At 38.8% G+C, this 22968-nt stretch overlaps 1 protein-coding gene across 1 annotated transcript in view; it reads left to right on the forward strand.

Moving 5' to 3' along the window:
• LOC150075413 (trafficking protein particle complex subunit 12) overlaps window positions 1–22968 on the forward strand; it is a 114935-nt gene that overhangs the window by 80545 nt on the left and 11422 nt on the right. The window contains exons 9-10 of the mRNA XM_090388358.1: window positions 927–1000; window positions 14028–14126. Coding sequence (XP_090244484.1) covers window positions 927–1000; window positions 14028–14126 — 173 coding nt within the window. The remainder of the gene's footprint in view (window positions 1–926; window positions 1001–14027; window positions 14127–22968) is intronic.

Here is a 22968-nt window from a genome sequence, read left to right on the forward strand (position 1 = left end):
TTAATGTCCAAGTTTGCAGACGATACAAAGGTTGGCAGGGTTGTCAAGGACACTACTGACACTATGCTGCTGCAACAGGATCTGGAAAGGTTGAGCAGATGGGCTGAGAGGTGGCAAATGAAGTTTAACATTGACAAATGTAAAGTACTACACATGGGAAACAGCAACCCCAGAGCAACGTATCAACTCTGTGATACTACACTGACAGTGGTAGAGAATGAAAGGGACCTGGGGGTGGTTGTGCAGGCAGATATGAAGTTCTCTGAGCAGTGCAGATGGGCTGCAAGAGTAGCTCATGGAGTATTGTCAATGATATACAGGAATTTTTCCAGCAGGGATAAGGAGGTGATTATTCTATTGTATAAGGCAATGGTCAGGCCACACCTAGAGTACTGTATACAGGTCTGGAGGCCTCATTTCAAGAAGGATGTAGAGTTGCTGGAACGAGTACAGAGAAGGGCAACAAGATTAGTGAATGGAACAAAGGGGTGCTCTTACGAAGAAACGCTTAAGTTTTGCAAATTACAGTGTCTGGAGACTAGGCACCAGCGAGGTGATCTGATAGAGGTGTATAAAGCCTTGAATGGTTTAAGCATGCTCAATGCTGATGGGATTCTTCCTCTAGCTCAGAAAAATCACCTGAGAGGGCATAAATTCAAATTGAGGAAAGACAGATGTAGGATAGACGTGCGGAAATTTGCCTTTAGCCAGCGGGTGGTTGGTTGGTGGAACAGACTTCCATCCCTTGTGGTGGAGGTTGATAGCCTAAATAAGTTTAAGGCTCAGCTGGACAGGTATTTTGAACGAACAGAGGGGTGAAGTGGAAGTGGGTTTTTTTTTTTTGGCTGATGCTGCATAAGCTTGCTTTCTTGCATCAAATGCCTCTACTAATGCTAATGCTAATGCTGAGGCATAATTTATTGCAGCTTCTTTGGATCTGTGGGAGAAGCGAGAAAGTGCCATTCTTTTCTCTGTTCTTAATTGTGCCCTAGCCCAGAAAGTAAGTAAACATACTTAATATTTTTAGTACAGTTGATTTTCTGTTAAACATGATCAGATTAACCATCTTGTCACCTAGTAAATATAGCAAAATGTTTTAATTTCTTATAACTTTAAAATGCCTTCTGATACAGTTCTTGTTCATTTTCTTTGTTATTTGTGCCATTTCTTCCTTTCATTTTGTTACTTTATCTTTTATTTACAGTATTTTTATTTATTATTTTTTCTAGTCTTGTTATCCTTTTGGGTAATATAATGTAATGATAAGTGTCTATGCCATCTATCACCAGCCCTTGCAGCTAGCAAGCCCCTTGACGTGGGCACCTGTACGTGGTGAGAGGACCTCCCAGTGACGCTGCTGGACTTCCAGACTAGCATCACTGGGATCCACAGCCCAGGTTCCAGGCTTCATCAATGGAATCCGGCGTGTTTGCCGTGTGCTGCGACCCGTGGAAATTCGGAAAGGGGGATCCTGGTGGTTGAGGGGGCCCAGCATCAATACACCACTTTGGCCCCTGCTTCGACAAGATGGGAGGTCCTGGAAGGCCCGGCTAGGATCAATCGGCTAGTAGGCTCGCCTGCGAGGGTCAACCATGTCAATGCCATGCCCCTACCCTCACGGTCCGAGGGACAGGATTCAGGCTGGCGGCGGTGCGGGTATAGTGTCTGGGTAGCCCTGGCGTCCCACTCCCGAGCGCATTTATTGCATGCCGGCTAGTGGGCGTCCCTTTGGGCTCCGTGGTGGGTGGGGAGCCCGGGCATTGAGTTTTTAAAATTGTTCAGTCCTGAACAATTTAAAAAACTCAATGAATCCTGATAAACCTATTTCTTCAGGGGCCCCAACCCGGTCCCTATCTGAAACCATACACAAAGATTCAGATAGCATTATTGCTAAAAAGAGGCAGCGAACGGAATTACCATCAGGGCCTGTCCCAAGGTTTTTAATTATGCATTCTACCAATGAGACACCGATTGGTAAAATGTCGCCCTTTTTTATTCAAAAAGGTTAGATGGGTTAGCAGGTTCACCCAAATCAGTTAAAAGGCTTCGTTCTGGAGACCTTTTAATTGAAACTAAAAGTGACAGGCAATCAGAACATCTACTCCGAACAACATCAATCGGAGGAATCCCTATAACAGTGACACCACACAGAACACTCAATTCATCGAGAGGTGTCATTTCGGAGTGGGACCTTCTTGACGTAACCGAGGAGGAAATCTGCTTCGAATTAAAACCACAGGGAGTCATTGCCGTCAAGAGAATCACTGCGCGAAGGGATGGAAAAATTGTTAAAACCAGGAGCGTTATCCTGACTTTTAACTCTCCTAAACCTTCTGACGAGATTAAAGCTGGATACATCAACTGTTCAGTGCGTCCATACGTTCCGAACCCTTTACAGTGTTTTAAATGCCAGAAGTATGGACATTCTCAAATGGCCTGCCGTGGAGTCCTTGCATGCGCTCGATGCGGTGCAAAGGACCACGAAACAACAGCATGTTCAGCTGCAAAACCCACCTGTATTAACTGTGAAGGCGAACACCCGGCCTATTCAAGAGCATGCCAGAGGTGGAAAGAAGAAAAAGAAATTCAACGGCTGAAGGCAGAGCTAAATATATCATACCAGGAGGCAAGGAAATCGGTCAAACCCCTGAATATCAAGAAACCTACCTACGCCCAGAAGGTAGCAGGGAGATGTTCCGTTGGAACTCAGACGGACATGACCATTCCCCCAAAGGAGTCTTTCACTCCCATTGCGCGTTATCTTTTAAGTTCTCAAAAACCTGCACAGAAGGACCAATCAGCTGCCACTCCTATATCAGTACCTCCTAACGCTCCACAAGTAACAAAGGTAACTATGAAAGAAAAGAATAAAAAAGGGGAAGTCCCCCCTAGTATCCAAGATAAGATGGATGTCGAGCAGAAGGAGGTACCCGAAGATTCAGTCTTGGAACTCTTTGCGGAGGAAGAAATGGACACGGCACAGCATCCATTCTTCCCCAAAAAAGATAAACCCAAGACTGATAAAAGTAAGCCCTCAGCACCTCGGAAGCTGCCTGATGGACCCACCAAGCCAAAATAATGACTAAATTCCTACAATGGAATTGTCGTGGATTCCGGCGAAATATTGATGACATCAAGGCCCTCCTGCAAAAGCACGAGCCAGTTTGCTTTTGCTTGCAGGAGACATATCTAAAGGCAAATGATGATCCCACGATGCATAACACCACAATTTTTCGTAAGGATAGAATTGCAGATGGCTCTGTACATGGGGGAGTGGCTGTCCTTGTGGGTAACCAGACCCCAGTGCAGCCCTTGCTAATTACATCTAGCATAGAAGCTGTTGCAATTCGCCTTACGGTGGGATTTTTATGAACCGTCTGCTCTATCTATTTGCCTCCTGGGACTGACATCTCCCAGGAAGACCTTGATGATCTTCTAACGCAGTTGCCTCCCCCTTTCTTACTTCTCGGGGATATGAATGGACATAACACCCTGTGGGGTAGTGCTAACATCAACGGAAGGGGACGAGTCATAGAGCATATGCTAAATGACAATGACCTTTCCCTTCTAAATACTGGAACAAACACCTTCTTCTACATGCCTACCCGTACTTTTTCTGCCATTGATCTCTCTATCTGCTCCCCTTCTCTACTCCCTTCACTCACTTGGGAAGTGGAGGAGAATCCATACGGAAGTGATCACTTCCCTGTGATAACCTCTTTACACAGTGGGAGACCATGTCTTCCCTTCAGGTTACCACGGTGGAAGATTGATCAGGCGGACTGGACTGCCTTCCAACATCAGGCAAATTTTGATCTTAGCACAGTCAGTCAAGAGCCTATCAATGAAGCAGTTAAGTACATCACAGAAAATATTGTCCAAGCAGCTGTGAATGCTGTTCCAAAAACATCTGCCCGGTTTCCACCATTTCCTAAACCTTGGTGGAATTCACAATGCACAGCAGCAAAAAAGACTCAAAACAAAGCATGGGGGATATTTCGCCGATATCCTACCACGAACAACCTTATAGCCTTCAAACGTGCACGAGCCAAAGCACGCTACATCCATCGTCAGAGTCAAAAGGAATCGTGGATCCGTTGTACATCATCTATTAACCAGTCTACCAACTCTAAGGTAGTCTGGGATAAAATCCGGAAAATGAAGGGGAAATATACATCCCACCCTTCTTCAATCCTAGATTATAATGGATGCACTATTGCAGATCCAACTGCAATAGCCAATGCTCTTGGGGAAACATTCTCTAACATCTCCGCAACATCCTCGTACTCCCCAGAGTTCCTGGTCCTGAAACATAAACTGGAAAAACAAGCACTTAATTTTAAGTCCAAGGGCCTCTATCCCTACAATGGGGCGTTCACTATAGAGGAATTGAAAAGAGCCCTCACTCTTTCCAAAGCAAGTGCCGTTGAACCAGATGGCATCCATTATGAAATGATTAAACATCTTTCACCAAAATCTATGGATTGTCTGCTCCTTCTGTATAACAGAATCTTTACTGAAGGGCAGTTTCCGGACTCCTGGCGAAAGGCAATCGTTCTTGCCTTTCCTAAGCCAGGAAAGGATCCAAAAATCACCACCAATTATCGTCCTATTGCTCTGACTAGCTGTCTGTGCAAAATCCTGGAGAGAATGGTTAATTCCCATTTAATATGGTATCTTGAATCAAATGACCTTCTTTCCAACATCCAGTGCGGCTTCCGAAGGAACCGGTCCACTTTGGACCATCTCATTAGATTGGAAGCATCCATCCAGGATGCTTTCCTAAAGCGCGAACACTTGGTGTCGGTGTTCTTTGACATGGAAAAAGCGTATGACACAACTTGGAGATTTGGCATTTTAAAAGGTTTACATAGCCTAGGCCTTAGAGTGCATCTCCCCTTTTTTATTCAAAACTTTTTAGCCAATCGATCGTTCCAAGTTCGTGTGGGATCCTCACTCTCTCGCTCCTTTAGCCAAGAGGAGGGAGTACAACAGGGATCAGTATTAAGTGTCACGCTTTTTGCCATCAAAATAAATTCCATCACAGAACAACTTCCTCCAACTGTAAACAGTGTCCTCTATGTTGATGACTTTAGCATTTTTTGTCAGTCGTGCAACATGAGGGTTATTGAAACACAACTGCAGAAAGCCATTGATAGTCTGAATTCCTGGGCACTTGCTAATGGCTTCAGGTTCTCGCCAGAGAAGACAGTTTGCGTACACTTTTGTCGCAAGCGTAATCTTCATCCTGAACCCGAATTAAGGCTCGGACAAAATGCTATTCCAATAGCAGCGAACACAAAATTCTTGGTACTCATATTCGATAAAAAACTGACCTTTTTGGATCATATTCGTCAACTCCGCACAAAGTGCACACGTGGGCTTAATATTCTCCGCTCGCTCTCCTCTACATCTTGGGGAGCAGACCGATGGACCCTTCTTTGGCTTTACCATGCACTTGTGCGATCCAAACTAGATTATGGGTCCCAGGTATATTCCTCAGCCAGAGACAGTGTCCTTCGATGGCTGGACCCCGTCCATCATCAGGCCCTACGTATTGCTACTGGAGCATATCGCACATCTCCTGTCCAGAGCTTACACGTCGAAGCAAACGAACCACCGTTATCGCTTCGACGTAAGCAGTTGTCTTTAAAGTATGCTTTAAAACTGAAATCCCTGCCAGACCATCCTATGTGGCCATTCGTTTTTGAGCCATGATGGGAAAATTTATACAATACTCGTAAGACTGCCAATCGTCCTTTTGGTATTCGTTTCCAAGAGCTACTCAAAGAACTTAATATCAAGATAGACAAGGTTGCCCAAACATCAAAGCAACCCTTTCCACCCTGGCATGCTCGTGTCCCGGCATGCGACTTGTCGCTTAGAAACTGGGGAAAGTCGGACACTCCATCATGTGTCTACCTGCAGCTTCATTCAGCACACCGAACTGAATATTCCGACTTCGTGCCAGTCTACACAGACAGTTCGAAGTCAGAATCATATGTGGGATCTGCTGCTGTCTTTACAGACAGCACTATATCAGAGCAGATTCCCTCTGAATGCAGCATATTTACTGCAGAGCTGCACGCTGTAGAGTTAGCCTTGGATCACATTAGTAAATGCCAATACCAACGGTTCATTTTATATTCCGACTCTCTTAGCATGTTACAGGCTTTAATATCTGTGAGATTTAACCCTCATCCAGTTCTGTCTAGTATTCAGCAGAAGATTCACTTCCTCCGTGGACGTGAATATGATATCCGCTTCTGCTGGATTCCCAGCCACATTGGGATTAGGGGAAATGATTTGGTTGACGCCGCAGCCAAATCAGCAATTCCCAATAATAACCGCTGCCTGTCAGTCCCCTATACAGACTACAGGCAAATAATACACGAGAAGATACATTCCCAATGGCAGGATTTGTGGAATAGACAGACTGGGAATAAATTATATCATATAAAGCCTGTAATTGAACTGTGGCAGTCTAGTCTGTGCAGGAATCGTAAGGAGGAAGTTGTTCTTGCCCGGACCTGCATAGGACACAGTCATTTAACTCATTCGTTTCTGCTGAGGGCTGATGACCCTCCTATGTGTGAGTCCTGTGGCACAATTTTAACAATAAGACACATTTTAGTTGAATGTCCAGATTTTAGCAATATCCGTTTTACTGCTTTTAATCATCTGACTGAGCCGTATACACTCAGTCAGATTTTATCTGACAATGACCATGTGTCTGCTATTTTTAGCTTTTTGAAATCAGTAAACCATTTTACCCATATTTAAAAAATCAACTCTTTTAATGTTTCTTGTTTACTGATATTTGCCTTTTACCGTTTATACTTGTTTTTATACTTTGACTTGGTGACCTAATTCGTTAGGCCACTAAAAATTTTATTTTTTAATGACTAGGTTTTGGCGCATTATAGCCTTAGTCGCTAATGCGCCAATAAAACCCAACAACAAACAAACAAACAAGCAGCTAGCAAGTAGCACAGCTGTTTTTCTTTTAAATAAATAAATAAATTTTATCAACCTCCAAATAGCAAAATACAAGCCAAGACAAGGCAAAGAAATATAAAAATTGTTAGGAAAATTACAATTCAGTTAGTTAAGAATATCTATGAAAGGAAAAATTAGTCTGTGTACATAAGAGGATATTTCTAATGTTTTTAATCATTTGAACTAAATAAGTGAGTATCCTAATTACTTATATTAGCTTTATGCATTATTCTATGTGTGTGTATAATAAAAATGAAAATGGTTTGACCTACTTTTTATCAATTTTAAACCAACTTCTAGTGGCTTTAAGGTTGAGTAAGACAGTTAAAATTAATGGCAGAAAGGCTTAGGTGTGAACTTTATGCCCATTATAATTTTTTTTTTAGTAGACCAAAAGCTGCCTTCTTTCCAAACAAGTTAATAATTTAAGATGGTGACACAATCAATTTAGCTTTGGGATGTGTGACTTAAACCTTGCTTGTAGTACATGTATTTGATAAAACCTTTTGGAACTTCCTGTGGCCTTTTCTAAGCCCTTGCTATGGGGTATCCAAACTTGAGAGGCATATTCCATTACTGAGAGAACATCCATCCCTCTGGATGACCATCCTGCTGTAGGAAAGTTTATTTATTAATACGAGAAAAATTTGTTTTACTGAAAAATAAAATCTGTTCAGATTTTATTTTTCAGTAAAATAAATTCTTACAAGCATCTTGAGCAAACTGATGCCATTGTTAAGGCTTGATACAGTTGGATGAATGTTTTATTACTATTATTTTTAAATGTAAAAAGAAAATTTAAAACAGCCCAACTGATCATAGAATATATGAAATATATAGACATTATACTGATGCCGCATGGCCATAACTACCTGGATACTTGCTGTAATAAAGAGATAATTCACATCCCATCCATCTGATCAGTGGTGGGGATTATATGACCATCGTTGTAGGCTAATCTCTGAAGGCTGTATTTCTAAAACTTTTTAATCCCATGCTTCCCCACCCCTCTGCATGGGATTAAAAAGTTTATTTTTTGTTCTTAGAAGCAATGCAGCCATTCATTTAGCTCCAGGTGTGTTCAACTGGATTTAGCTTACATTGATACTCACAAGGCAAGCCAGAATAGCAATTGTGTCTGAATGGTAAGCAGAAAACTGATCATAGTGAATTAACTATGTCCAGTAATTCTGATTTAAGCTGAAGAATGTCATGCTAAATTTTTGGAAAATAACCATGCTTGTATATTATCTTTCTGTCTTGCTTTGCTGGAGTATTTTCAAGGTGAACAGAATGGTAGACAGCATTGTCTGATACACTCACACTGTTAGGATGAATGTTGAATAATAAATTTCCTTGAAACTATTTATAAAAACACGAACTGTCCATTTCTTAGTGTAATTTTTGGATTTATTTCTTCCCTGAAATCTGATTCACTTCCTGCATGGCGCCTCCGTAGCCAGGTGGGAAGGAGCAGTAGTGCGCAGCACACGCTTCTTGATTAGACCGAGGTTTGAGCCCATCACCACCAAATACGGATGATGTGGAAAGGTCAGGGAATGACCACCGCATATCCCGGAGCAATATGGCCTTAGTTGCTAATGCTCCTAAAAACCAAATAACAACAACAATTTCATTGCATGTAAAAGTATTAATCTCTCTTTGCCTAAAGGGCAAACCTATGGATATGGATTGTAAAAATGCATTTCCTCTACTTATTAGTCTTGCTGTACTTTGTTTTTCGTATGACCAGCATTGGCCCAGGTTTCATCTAAGTAATAAATCTGTTTCCCCTTTCAGCTCAAACGGAAATAGATTTAATATCTTCAGGCTATTTTTGAATAGCCTGCAGATATTTTCATTTCCAAATAATGACATCGACTCATTTGTTTAAAGTGTGTGTTTATGTTTACAATAAATGATTCTAATATCATTCACTTTCATGATTTAGTAATAGTAATAGCTTATACAGCACAGCCAAAAAAAAAAAAAAAAAAAAGCTTCCCATTTCACCCATCCTGTCACTCCAAATGTTTGTCTAGTTCAGCATTAAATTTATTTAAGCTATCAACTTCCACAACAACAGATGGAAGTCTGTTCCAGCAATTAACTACCCACTGGCTAAAGGCAAACTTCCACACATTTATTCTACAACTGTCTTTCCTCAATTTGAATCTATACACCCTCAGATTTTTAGTCTGAGCAAGCGGAAGTATCCTGTCAGCATTGAGCCTGCTGAAACCATTCAAAGCCTTATACACCTCAATCAGATCACCTTGCAGGTGCCAGTCTCCAGATGCTTCAACTTGCAGAACTTAAGCCTTTCTTCGTAAGCGCACCCCTTTGTTCCTCTCACCAATCTTGTATTCATTTCTCTCACCAATCTTGTATTCATTTCTCTCACCAATCTTGTTCTATTCATTTCTCTCCCCAATCTTGTATTCATTTCTCTCACCAATCTTCTCTGTACTCATTCTAGCAACTCTACATCCTTCCTAAAATGAGGTCTCCAGACCTGTATATAGTACTCAAGGTGTGGCCTGACCATCGCCTTATACAAAGGGATAATCACCTCCTTGTCTCTGCTACCAAAATTCCTATATATCATTGACAAAACCATGACCTGCTCTGGCAGCCCATCTGCACTGCTGAGAGAACTTCATATCTGACTGCACAATTACCCCCAGGTCTTTTTCATTCTCTACCTCCGTGAGTGTAGTATCATACAGTTGGTACTTTTCTCTTGGGTTACTGCTACCCATATGCAGTACTTTGCATTTTGTCAATGTTAAACTTCAGTTGCCCCTTCTCAGCCCATCTGCCTAACTTTTCTAGATCCTGTTGCAGTAGCATACTGTCTTTAGTGTCATTAACAACTCTGCCAACCTTTGTATCAACTGCAAACTTGGACATTAAGCCTGATATGCCTTCATTGATACCATTGATAAATACACAAAACAACAATGGGCCCAACACCAAACTCCGGCGGACTCCACTAATAACATTATTCCACATAGAGCAGTGTCCATTTAATACCACTCTCTGCCATCTCTCACTCAATCAACCCTTTATCCATCGCAGTAACTTGCCCTTAATTCCATACCACTCCAATTTGTACAGCAGTCTTCCATGTGCAACAGTACCAAAAGCTTTCCTGAAATCCAAGTATATGATATCAAAATTATTTTTTGCATCCAGTTCCTTTGTGACCACATCATAGTATCCAATCAAATTGGTCAGACAAGACTTCCCCTTAACAAACACATGCTGTATCTGAACTATTACTGCTGTCTTGTCTAGGTTATCCTGTATCACCTCTTTAACCAGTGACTCCATTATTTTTCCTGGAACAGAAGTTAAACTAACAGGTCTATAATTATTTGTGTCACCCTTTGACCCCCCTTTGTGAATTGGGGATACATTTGCACATCTCCATCCTGAATCTAAGGATGCTCTCATAAGTATGCCTAAGGGTTTGCTAACTTCCCTTGCTGCCTCCTTCAATATAACTGGATAGATTCCATCCACCCCAGGTGCCTTTTTTATGTTTAACTTCAGCAATTTCTCCTCCACTTTGCTCTCAGTTATTACAAAATCACTTATCTCCTTGTTAGAGTTTGATAAACTTCTGGCATTCTCTTCCTTGAATAACTCCTCATGTGTGAATATATATGCAAAATACTCATTCAGTTTATCAGCTACTTGAGCAGGATCGTCAATAGTCGAACCATCTATGTTAAGTGGACCAATCTTATTCATTCCCTTCCTTCTAGAGTTTACATAAGTAAAGAACTCTTTGCTCGTTTTCTTTTCATCCTTTGCCTGCCTAACCTCCTTTGTGACTTGATTACAGACTAGCTTATATCTGCCACAGGCTTCTGTGTCGCCTGATAATTTATATGTGTTATACATAAGTACAGGGTATATCAAAATTATGTTAACACTTATATGGAAAAAACATTTATTGTAATCAACATTTATCCACATTAACTGAAATCAACATTTTTGTATTGTATATGTGGAATATTATGTATGTAAGGTCTCAACCTGTTGTCCATTGTTATCAACACGCAATAGGAAACGATTGAAAGTAGCATTTAACGCCCCAACACATTTCTCTGGGAATAGATGTTACGACATTCGTAATTCTTTCCTTGAGTTCATTGATATTCTGAACTTTCATGCTGTAAAAACTGCAGCCATTATCAACCCACTGCAGGATGGAAGCCTCCTCAACCATTCATGTCGAGGGAAATCTGCCATGCTGGTCCACTGCGGGTTAGCAGATCGACCGTATTTAGCAGTCAGGGGCTTGAACCCCAGTCTACTCAAAGAGCGTGTGCTACTGCACTCCTGCTCCTGACCACTCGGCTGGCTACGGAGGCTTTTTCATGCTGTGCCCTCTCTCTCTTTCACCATACCCCACAACCAGAAGTCGCAGGGTGTCAGATCAGGGGGAGTGGGGAGACCATTGCAAAGGCCCATATCTCCCTATCCATCTTCATGGAAATCTGTTATCTAGGAACTCACGAACAATACAACCAAAGTGCGCAGGTACACCGTCCTGTTGAAAATACCCTGCTGAGTGTATTATCAGTGGAAGTTCATCGATGGCGTAGGACTGCAACATATGTAAGTAGAATTCAGAATTCACTGTTGGGGTGTCAAAAAAGTAAGGTCCAATTATACTAGCAGTGGTAACAGCACACCAGACATTCACCTTTGGGGAGGCATGTTCATGCTTACGAAGTACTCGTGTATTTTTGGTACCCCAAAAGATTGTGTTGTGTTGGTTCACATGACTGCTAATGTAAAAAGTGGCTTCATCACTGAACGCCATCTGATGCACAATGTCCGGTTGGATGTTTTCCATTTCTGCTAAAATCTGGCAGCATTCCCCAAGAACACGTTTTTGACCTTCTGTCAATGCTTGGACGAGTTGGATATGGTACAGATGCATTCCGAGGTCCTGCGTTAAAATTCTCAACATAATTTTCTGTGAAATCCCAGTTTACAAACTGAATCGTTTGGTAGAATTTCCTGCGACTGTTCAGAATAGATAGCTGAACAACAGTGATGTTCATTTCATTTCTAATTGTTCTGGGACGTCTGGCATTACCTTTGTAGTTGTCCGCAACCGAGCCAGTTCAAACAAACTTTTCGTATATACGATAAATGGCTTGGTGGGTCTCATTGAAATTGTTCTTAGAACTTGTTGTGGATTATGGTTGGAGAACGAAACACTTCCATCAAGTTTGCCACCACTCTTCTTTCTTCTAGTGTTAACGTATTTGCCATTATATCTGAAAAAAAATAATAATAAAATAAAATTCAAATGTTCATTCCATATAAGTGTTAACATAATTTTGATATACCCTGATTTATATACTTATGTCAATGTTTTCATTGACATAAGGTCTTTGAAATGTCCCGAGGTGAAACTAGGAAGCTCTTTGTTGTTTTATTTCCTTTTTTAATCCTGAGCTGTTGTTATGTTGTTGTTATTTTGGTTTTTAGGAGCATTAGCAACTAAGGCCATATGCGATGGTCATTCCCTGACCTTTCCGCATTCTCCATATTTGGTGGTCACGGGCTCGAACCCTGGTCTGCTCAAGAAGCATGTGCTACGCACTGCTGCTCCTGCCCACCTGGCTATGGAGGCGCCACCCTGAGCTGGGTTGTGGGGTCTTTGTGATAAGGAATTTGAACGATTATGTACTCTTTGTATGCTCCATCCATGCAGATAAAACTCCCACTACCTTTCAAAAAAAAAAAATATTTTTTTCTTTGATTTTTCTATTGAAGAGTTCAGAAATTTCTGTACAGAAACTAAAAAGTTAGTTTCTGTACAAGCAGAAAAATATAAGATCAAGTATGATATGTTACTACACCTAACTGCTTATTTGCATGCAATGGGAAAAAGCAGCATATGGTCCCACAATAAATTGTTTTTTTTTGGAGGGGAAAAAAATTATTATACATTTCTTCTTCAGTTTGTTTTGCATTTACTAACAAAATTTCAAGAAAATTCATCTATGAGAAACCACATTGTAGATTGCAAAAACTGATGGCAAATGGAAAACACCACATTGGGCACTGGATAAAAATAAGTTCACATTACTCATAATATAGAATTTTTTTTTGAAAATGATATTAATACAAGACCTTTCCTGAATGTGTATTTGATTTTGTTACAAAATTTCAATAAAAAAATCTCTATTGGATGCTTGCATATAAAATTCTGAAAATTAGTGTCAGTTGATTGTCAGATCATTTTCATTTGTGCATGAAGAAAAAAAATTGCACACTCCTCACAATTGTTATATTATATTATTTTTTGAAACAAAATTATACATTCTTTCTTCAGTATGTTTTGCCTCAAGTATTTTAAGTAAATTTGTCTGTCGATAGTTGTGTTATAAGCATTTTAAAATTGTGGTCATGGCAAAATAAAACAGAATGTGATAAGACAGAATTGTGTATGAATTATATACTTTTGTGTATAATTAATGCTGCTACAAATATATTTTAGCATTGAAAACTAGGTAATCTAATTATCCAAAAGAAAAAAAAATTCTTAGAAATTTTCATCAACGCTAGTGTTATTCAGTGAATAACGTTCCAGTTGTCATCATTTTAGCTGTAATCCTTCAGGCAGTCTTAATAGGAAACGTTTTTTTGAACTTCAGTTAATTCAGTCATACATCTTACAATTTGTATTTATTGATTCTCCAATTCTCTCAGCTTTAAGTTTATAATATACATTAATAATCACCTGTTTTGTTTGATGCAATAACTTAATACCATCACCAAATGCTTTGAATAAATCTCTGCTCATTGTAGTCTTCATGTTAACATGAACAAAAACAAACTTATTACACATCCAAAACATACCTGATAATTTTAGTCACATTGAATGTGACTATAATATTGATTTTTCTTTTCATTTGTCTCATTATCGAAAGTTTTTGCTTTGCATGATAGCACAAGTTTATTTTTCTATTAAACATACTGTTCTGTACTTCTAGGATTACATGATGGTGTCTTCAATGGTGGAATCATTGCTTGAGAAGAATAAAAATCATTCATTTCAGCTATTGTCAGCATTTGGAAGGCTGTATCTTCAGGTAAGCACACATTTCAATATGTTAGCACTTCACTCAAAAAATAGCTCAGTATTTAGATTTTAAGTATTAATTAACTATTGATTAATTGTTTAGGTTTTATTTTTACAAATATAGATCAGTTCTAAGATATTCTTAGAGCAGGTTCTCTTTAAGTATTTTAATCTGAAATTTCAATTATCAGAAACTAGTGTATCAGTTTGTTTGTACAGGAAGGCAATTATTTAATTGCTAATTTTAATTATTTTTTCTGATTCTAATTCTCAAAAAATTCCCTTGTATATTGATAGCCTGTTTTTTAAATATTAACCGTTTCAGGAGTTTGTTGAATGTGCATGGCTGCTCTTGGGCTATGTGGCCACTACAGCCTGTTCTGTGGAGTGTTTTTTCATAAAAGTTTGAAAATTTGTAAAAATGAAAATTTGTACATAAATTTATATTTAAATGCCTTTTATATTAATTTGTTCTTATTTTGACTTGGTTGCCCAACATTAGAACAAAATTATTATAAAAAATCAAATCATAATTTTTAAAAAATCATTAAAAAATTAATAAAAAGAACTTCTTTGTTACCTTTCTTGATATAATTCTTTCATGTCTATTTATGCATCATTTGATTCAATTTTGTCAACTTTTATACCTGAATTCCAAAGAATTTTAGCTTTTGTAAGTCCAAATCAGACAACAATATCTTTATGAGGCACTTGCAATAATACTTTGCCTTCACCCTTTTGAAAGTAATCTGTTAGTATTACACCATGCTGATCTCAAAACACTGAGAGCATCCCGTTGCCAGAACTTGGCCTTTTTGGTCAGTGGTGATTCTGCATGCTTCCATTGTTTTGATATTTGTTTAGTTTTGGGATCAGAGTGATGGATCCAAGTTTCATCGACAGTGACTAGCTGTGAAAAAACTACTCTTTCTTTTCCTGGCACATTAGCAACATTTTATGTGCACATTGTGTCCTTTTCTTCTTCCAGCAAGGGGTCAGAAGTCTTGGAATCCATCTAGCAGACACTTTACTCTTATGCAACTGTCAGTGGATGATGTTCTCCACAGATCCTACGCTAATTTGGAGCTGTGTAGCTAGTTCTTTGATGCTAATATGTTGATCTTCCAGGATTAATGCCTTAATTTTTGCAACACTCTTTTCTGTTACAGTGGTTACTGGGCATCCTGGGATTTCTTTGTCAAGCACTGACGTTTTGCCACATTTGAATTGTTTATATCAATGTACAGCAACACTGTAACCTGGAAAGTTTTCTCCATAAACAGTGCCATTTCTTTCTGGATTGTTTTCGGTGTTTTCCCTTGCAGAAAGAGGAACCAAATCACTTCTTCATTGAGCACTGCAAAATTAAAAAAATGAATTGCCATCGAAACCAAAATTTGTGTGGTTACTATAGAGATTTCAAGGTATCAAACAAAAAGGTGGTGCATTCTGCTAAACTGTTGCAGCCTCTTCTCACGTATTATTAAATCCTTGTTTCAATTACCTAAGAAAATTTCTACCTTAATTTTGGCATGACATAATTTGTGGAAGAAAATAAGTATTGAATAACTTTATGTAAGGACCATGTACAAATTTATAAAATGCACATAAAAACCAAAATGGAGGAACATTTGTAAAATATATATGCAATTATGGATTAAATTTTGCCTGATATCTTGCTCCCTGTCCACATCATTAAACTGTCATACTGATCTGTATTGTTAATGTTGTCTTCCAAGATAACATTTTCTTCTGTGACAGCTGTGTGTCATTGTTTTTTCCAGAGTTTTCTTCCTTTACTGTAATGATTTGCCCATTTGTACACTTCTGTTCTTGACATACAATTTTTGACATGCCTTTTTCATATTCCAGTGAATTTCTGCAGGAGAGACACCCTCTGCTGTAAGAAACTAAATAATACTGTGTTGTTGCTAGCTTGGATATGCCCATCATCACTGCAAATGCTGTATTGTTTCTGTTGCATTTGTATTACTCCAAATGCATGTAGAACAGCCAACATGCCCTATTCTTCAGTTGAAGAATTAGTATTGATCCTTAAATTTGCATCCATGACAGTGTGTAATTTACATTTAGACAATCAAAATTTTGTATTCATTTTACTCACTTTTTATTTTATAGGTATCTTTTCCTTATGATAAAACTCACAGTACATTGCTAACATAGTACATTACTAATATTTGCTAGGTGCAGAGACTGTGAAGAAATCAGGCACCAACTCAGCATTCTGATGGGTGTCTATAAGAGTTTGAGGTGTAGAGTAAATACCCTTGAAGAAATTAATATGAGGGGGCCCATCTAGCTCTCAGCTGCCCAACTCAATGCCAGAGCTCACTCCTGTGCATCAGGCAACACAGAGGCAATCTACAAGGCAGAATGCATTGGTCCCACAGGAACTAGATATTGTCGGTGACTCAATTGTCAGAAAGATGGGGAATATATTATGCAAAAAAGGATAGGTGGAATAGGCCCAGGGTATGGCTGCCTGGGGCAAAGGTTGATGATGTTCTTAGGCAGATATCATCTTTTAAGGGCACAAAAGGTGATATTGTTGTACACATTGGCACTAATGACCTTAAGAATAAGAGATCTGCAGATTTACTTACCAAGTACAGGCCAATGCTGGAAAAAAGATGTGAGTTAGAATCTCACGGGGTAGAATTTTTTTCAGCGTGGTCTGTGCTTCTTAAAAGGAGAAAATACTTCTACAGGGATGTGATAAACTTAAATAGAAAGGGTGCAAGAATATTTGCTGATGCTATTGAGGCAGTGTAGGTGGGTCGGAAAATTGCTATATTGGGAGGATACACAGACTAAAAGATTAATGGTAGCTGCAGGCAGAAGGGAAAGTGATTCTTGCACTGCTTCTATTGTAATGAGCAGCAGCCTAGAGAGCAAGTTGCTGGGGACTTCAAAAGCTGCTGGGAGTCATCATGGAACAAGTAAATATTAGGGTAACTAAGAGTAAGAACAAGTGCTTGTATACTTGCATGTACACTAATGCTAGAAATACAGTAAACCCCTGCTATTCGCGGGGGTTACGTTCCTGAGAAATGCCGTGAATACCGAAAACGCGAATACTGAGTTATGGCTCCCATAATAATAAAGGGGTTCTGTTCCAAAGTATGAAATATATAAGAAAAACTAGTCTAAAATTTTGTGTATGTATGTATTATATGTGCCTTCATAATATGACTATGTACATAGACAGTACATTGTGAAATGCAAGCATATGGCATAGAAATGAAAATAAGAAACAATTTAATATTAAATGTAATATTTATAGAAATTTCAAACAAATCTTTCAAACCAGCGCCAGTGTTATCACCAGTTTCGCTAAAGTGTTGATAAAGGAGTTTTTCCTTTTCACGAATGATGAGTGAACTTAACGGAATTTTATTATTAGTTCCGTCTTCTATCCACAGATTTAAAGCCTTTTCCATTTTTTTCTAATTTAACATCACGAGTTACAGAGCAAATTTTTGAAGCAATTAGCGCATTTTCACGGACACTATGGCAGATTTTTTCTTCCGATTTCTTGATTGATCGTACCGTTGACTCATTGATTTTATAATGTTTTGCCACTGAGGAGACACTTTCACCATTAGAAATTTTATCTAATAACTCAATTTTATTCGCTAATGTCATCACCTTTGATCTTTTCACATTTCTCTTGTTATTCGTAGCCATATTTTTGTACGGGTTAGAAAGAATTTGTCCACAATAAAGTCACTTTCTTCTATTAACACACTTCTATTAACCAGATTATCATAAAAGTCTGTTTTACACTGCAAAATGGTAGATTTACCACTTTTAAGCATATAAATTAAAAGCAAACGATGAAACCTTCCATGACAAGCGCATAACACATACTGAAGAAGGATTAGTGAGAAACATCCACGCTCGCGATTTTGTCACCCCTCTCCCCCCACCCACTAAGCACTTTTTTACCGGGAAAGATAATTTTAGCCACACCCATGTTTTTTTATGGCGGAAAATGTTCACGGCTCTTTAAAATTCACATTTTTAAGGTTTCCTTTTATATTAAATCAGCGACCGCGAATAGGGGGGGTTTACTGTATAGTAAATAAAATTGATGAATTTGAAGTGCTGATCAAGAGACATGGTGTCACACAGATAAGTAGTGCAGAATGAGAATTTGGGGAGTACAATGTGTACAGAAAGGACAGACAGGGTAGGAAGGGAGGAGGGGTTATACTGTTAGTTAAGAAATGCAAAATCTAAGGAAGTGCATCCAGTTGACATGGATGGACAGTGCAATTTTGAGTCTGTTTGGTGTGACAAAAAGAAAAGGGAAAGGGAAAATGAGAGTAGGAGTATGTTATAGGCCTGACGACTCCGATGAGTATAATGAACAGTTGTGCAGAGAAATAAAATGGGCCAATAAATCAGAATGTCTTATAATGGGGAATTTTAACTTTCCAGATATTGACTGGAATTTGTGGGTTGATCACTTGCATGCTAGCAAGACTTTTGTGGATTTATTGGAGGATTGTTTTCTACAGCAACATGTTCGAGAGGCAACCAGAGGGAGTGATACCCTTGATCTGATTATCAGCAGTGATTATTCATGCATTAAGAATTTGCAAATAAAAGAACCACTAGGTGACAGTAATCACAGTGTACTGATGTGGGATTTAGTTAAAGATGTAACTACCATCAAGGGTAAAGGGAAGGGTTTTTGTTTTCATAAAGGTGGCTACAGTGGTCTCAGACAGTTTTTAAATTCTATACAGTGGGATCAACTGATGACGTTACCAACGGTGAATTCTAATGGGAAGCCTTCAGGAACTTAATTTTGGAGGCTACTATGCTTTTCATACCAACTAAGAAATACTGTTTATGGTTCAGGCCTAAATGGATGTCGGATAAATTAATGAGGCTCATAGCAGAAAAGAAAAATGCATGGGATGCATTTAAATTATCAGGCGACACAGAAGCCTATGGTAGATATAAGCTAGTCTGTAATCAAGTCACAAAGGAGGGTTAGGCAGGCAAAGGCAGATTACGAGAAATCTTTGGCAAAGGATGCAAAAAGTTCTTTACTTATGTAAACTCTAGAAGGAAGGGGGATGAATCAGATTGGTTCACTTAACATAGATGGTTTGACTATTGATGATCCTGCTCAAGTAGCTGATAAACTGAATGAGTATTTTGCATTTACACTCACACATGAGGTGTTATTCAAGGAGAGGAATGCCAGATTATTTAGTTTCAATAATGCAAGTATGAGGTTGCATCATTGTAGGTAATATAGCATTATGTTTGCTAGTACTTTTTAAACAGTGAAATATAGATACAATAATGCAACCATTTTCTCAGATTATCATAAAAACACATAGACAATTTGATCAAAAAGTTTGGTAAATATTGCAAAAAAGTAGTTTTAATTATAATGTTTATATTGTTAATATTCTTTGCTATAATAACTTTCTGCAATCACACATTTGTCTCATCATGGCTGTCACTGATCAAACAGTGACAGGCACGATGGAATGCTTTTAGGTAGTCCATTATGTTTTATTGGATTTCTAGAATCAACTCAAGTCATTTTCCTTTCACGCCCTGTTTTAATTTTGGAAATAGTCAAAAGTTGCATGGTGCCAAATCAGGAAAATAAGGTGAGTGTAGCATGTGGGGATGTTTTTGTCTATAAGTTTATCAAAACTCTAACAGGGAGATAAGTGATTTTGTAATAACTGAGAGCAAAGTGAAGGAGAAATTGTTGAAGTTAAGCATAAAAAAAGCACCTGGGGCAGATGGAATCTATCCAGTTATAATGAAGGAGGCAGCAAGGGAAGTAAGCAAACCCTTATCCATAACTATGAGAGCGTCCTTAGAGCCAGGGAGGTCTCCATGGAATGGAGATGTGCAAATGTATCCCCAATTCACAAAGGGTGGCATAAATAATTATAGACCTGTTAGTTTAACTTCTGTTCAAGGGGAAAATAATGGAGTCACTGGTCAAGGAGGTAATACAGGATCACCTAGACAAGACAGCAGTAATAGTTCAGACACAGCATGTGTTTGTAAAGGGGAAGTCTTGTCTGACCAATTTGATTGGATACTACAATGTGGTCACAAAGGAACTGGATGCAAAAAATAATTTTGATATCATATACTTGGATTTCACAAAAGCTTTTGATACTATTGCACATGGAACAGTATCAAAACAGTATTATACAGTACTGTTGCACTGTATAAATTGGAGAGGTATGGCATTAAGGGCAAGTTACTGCAATGAATAAAGGGATTGTTGAGTGGGAGATGGCAGAGAGCGGTAATAAATGGACACTGCTCTACGTGGACTAATGTTATTAGCGGAGTCCCCCAGAATTCAGAGCTGGGCCCATTGTTGTTTTGTGTATTTATCAATGATATCGATGAAGGTATATCAGGCTTAATGTCCAAGTTTGCAGATGATACAAAGGTTGGCAGGGTTGTTAATGACAGTATGCTATTGCAACAGGATCTAGAAAAGTTAGGCAGATGGGGTGAGAAGTGGCAACTGAAGTTTAACATTGACAAATGCAAAGTATTCCATATGGGTAGCATTAACCCAAGAGAAATGTACCAACTGTGTGGTAGGGAGGTGGAGAATGAAAAAGACCTAGGGGTAATTGTGCAGTCAGATATGTAGTTCTCTGAGCAGTGCAGACAGGCTGCCAGAGCAGGTCATGGAGTTTTGTCAATGATATATATAGGAATTTTGGTAGCAGAGACAAGGAGGTGCTATCCCTTTGTATAAGGCAGTGGTCAGGCCACACCTTCAGTAGTGTATACAGGTCTGGAGACCTCATTTTCGGAAGGATGTAGAGTTGTTAGAATGAGTACAGAGAAGCACAAGATTGGTGAGAGGAACAAAGGGGTGCACTTACGAAGAAAGGCTTAAGTTCTGCAAGTTGAAGCATCTGGAGACTGGCACTTGCGAGGTGATCTAATTGAGGTGTATAAGGCCTTGAATGGTTTCAGCAGGCTCAGTGCTGACGGGATACTTCCGCTTGCTCAGATTAAGAACTTGGGGGGGCATAGATTCAAATTGAGGAAAGACAGTTGTAGAATAGATGTGTGGAAGTTTGCCTTTAGCCAGCAAGCAGTTGATTGCTGGAACAGACTTCCATCTGTTGTTGTGAAAGTTGATAGCTTAAATAAATTTAAGGCTGAACCAGACAAACATTTGGAGTGACCGGATGGGTGAAATGGGAAGGTTTTTTTTTTTTTTTTTTTTTGGCTGATGCTGTATAAGCTTGCTTTCTTGCATCATATGCCTCAGCTACTGGTAATGCTAATACACCCCGAAATGCATTTTCTGGGTGTATTTATTAGTGATGCAAAGGCATCACCAATAAATATACCCAGGTTTTGGTAATGATAAACTATTTTACTTCGTGGTACTATGCTACAAATAAGTAGTATTATACTTCTTTCTTATTTCCTTTGAAATTAGATTTAATTTTTTTATTAACTATTATTTATTTATTTTTGAATGGTGGAGGAAATAGATAAAAGCACTTAGAGTCAAAGTTTGCAGATGATACAAAAGATGGTTGGCAAGGTTGGTAGTGGCAGTGTGCTACTGCAACAGGATCTAGAAAATTTGGGAAGGTGGGCTGAGAAGTGGCAACTGAAGTTTAACATTGACAAATGCAAAGTACTGCATATGGGTAGAAGTAACCCCATAGGAATGTGCCAACTGTGTGGTACTACACTTAGGGTAGTAGAAAATGAAAAAGACATGGGAGTAATTGTGCAGTCAGATTTGAAGTTTTCTGAGCAGTACAGACAGGCTGCCAGAGCAGGTCATGGGGTTTTGTCAATGATATACAGGAATTTTGCTAGCAGGGAAAAGGAGGTGATTATCCCTTTGTGTAAGCAGTGGTTAGGCCATGCCTTGAGTGCTGCGTACAGGTCTGGAGGCCTCATTTTAGGAAGGATGTAGATTTGCTTGAGCGTGTATAGAGAAGGACAACAAGATTGGTGAGAGGAACAAAGGGGTCCTCTTACCAGGAGAGGCTTAAGTTCTGCAAATTGCAGTGGTTGGAGACTAGACACCTGCGAGGTGATCTGATTGAGGTGTATAAAGCCTTGAATGGATTGAGCACACTGAATTCTGATGAGATTCTTCCACTTGCTCAGATTAAGAACCTAAAGGGGCATAAATTCAAATTGAGGAAAGACAGGTGTAGAATAAATGTGTGGAAATTTGTCTTTAGCCAGCGGGTGGTTAATTGCTGGAACAAACTTCCATCTGTCATTGTGGAAGTTGATAGCTTAAATAAAATGGAGGAACTGGACGAACTTTTAGAGGGAATGGTTGTGTGAATTTGTTTTTTTTTTTTTTTTTTTTTTGTTTTTGGCTTATGCTGCATAAGCTCATATGCTTGCTTTCTTGCATCACATGCCTCTATTACTGTTATATTACTTTTGTTTTAATAATATTCTGTTTGTTATTTTGTTTTGAGTAGTATGTTATTTAACAGTGCAAAAAAAAAAAAGAGAAAGAGACAATTTCAAATTAATTTAAGTTTTACTACCTGCAGGGGTGAAATTATGCCTTGAAATTAAAAATTAACTGATATTTCAAGATATCAAAACTATGAATTTTACAAAACTGTTATCTTCCCAGTCAGGATCTGCTACTGACTTGTACAGTCTTGATTTAATGGGATGTTTATTGGACATTATATTAAAATTCTCCAAAAGTAACTACACCTTAGCAGTTCACTTTACTGGAGTCACTTAACAGTTCTTTTATCTTTATAAAAGTTTTCAGCCATTTTGCCATTTTTCATATTACCAAGATTTTGCAGTAT

Source organism: Mastigoproctus giganteus, chromosome 14, assembly GCF_048544385.1.
Source record: "Mastigoproctus giganteus isolate SK-2022 chromosome 14, ASM4854438v1, whole genome shotgun sequence".
NCBI lineage: Eukaryota > Metazoa > Arthropoda > Arachnida > Uropygi > Thelyphonidae > Mastigoproctus > Mastigoproctus giganteus.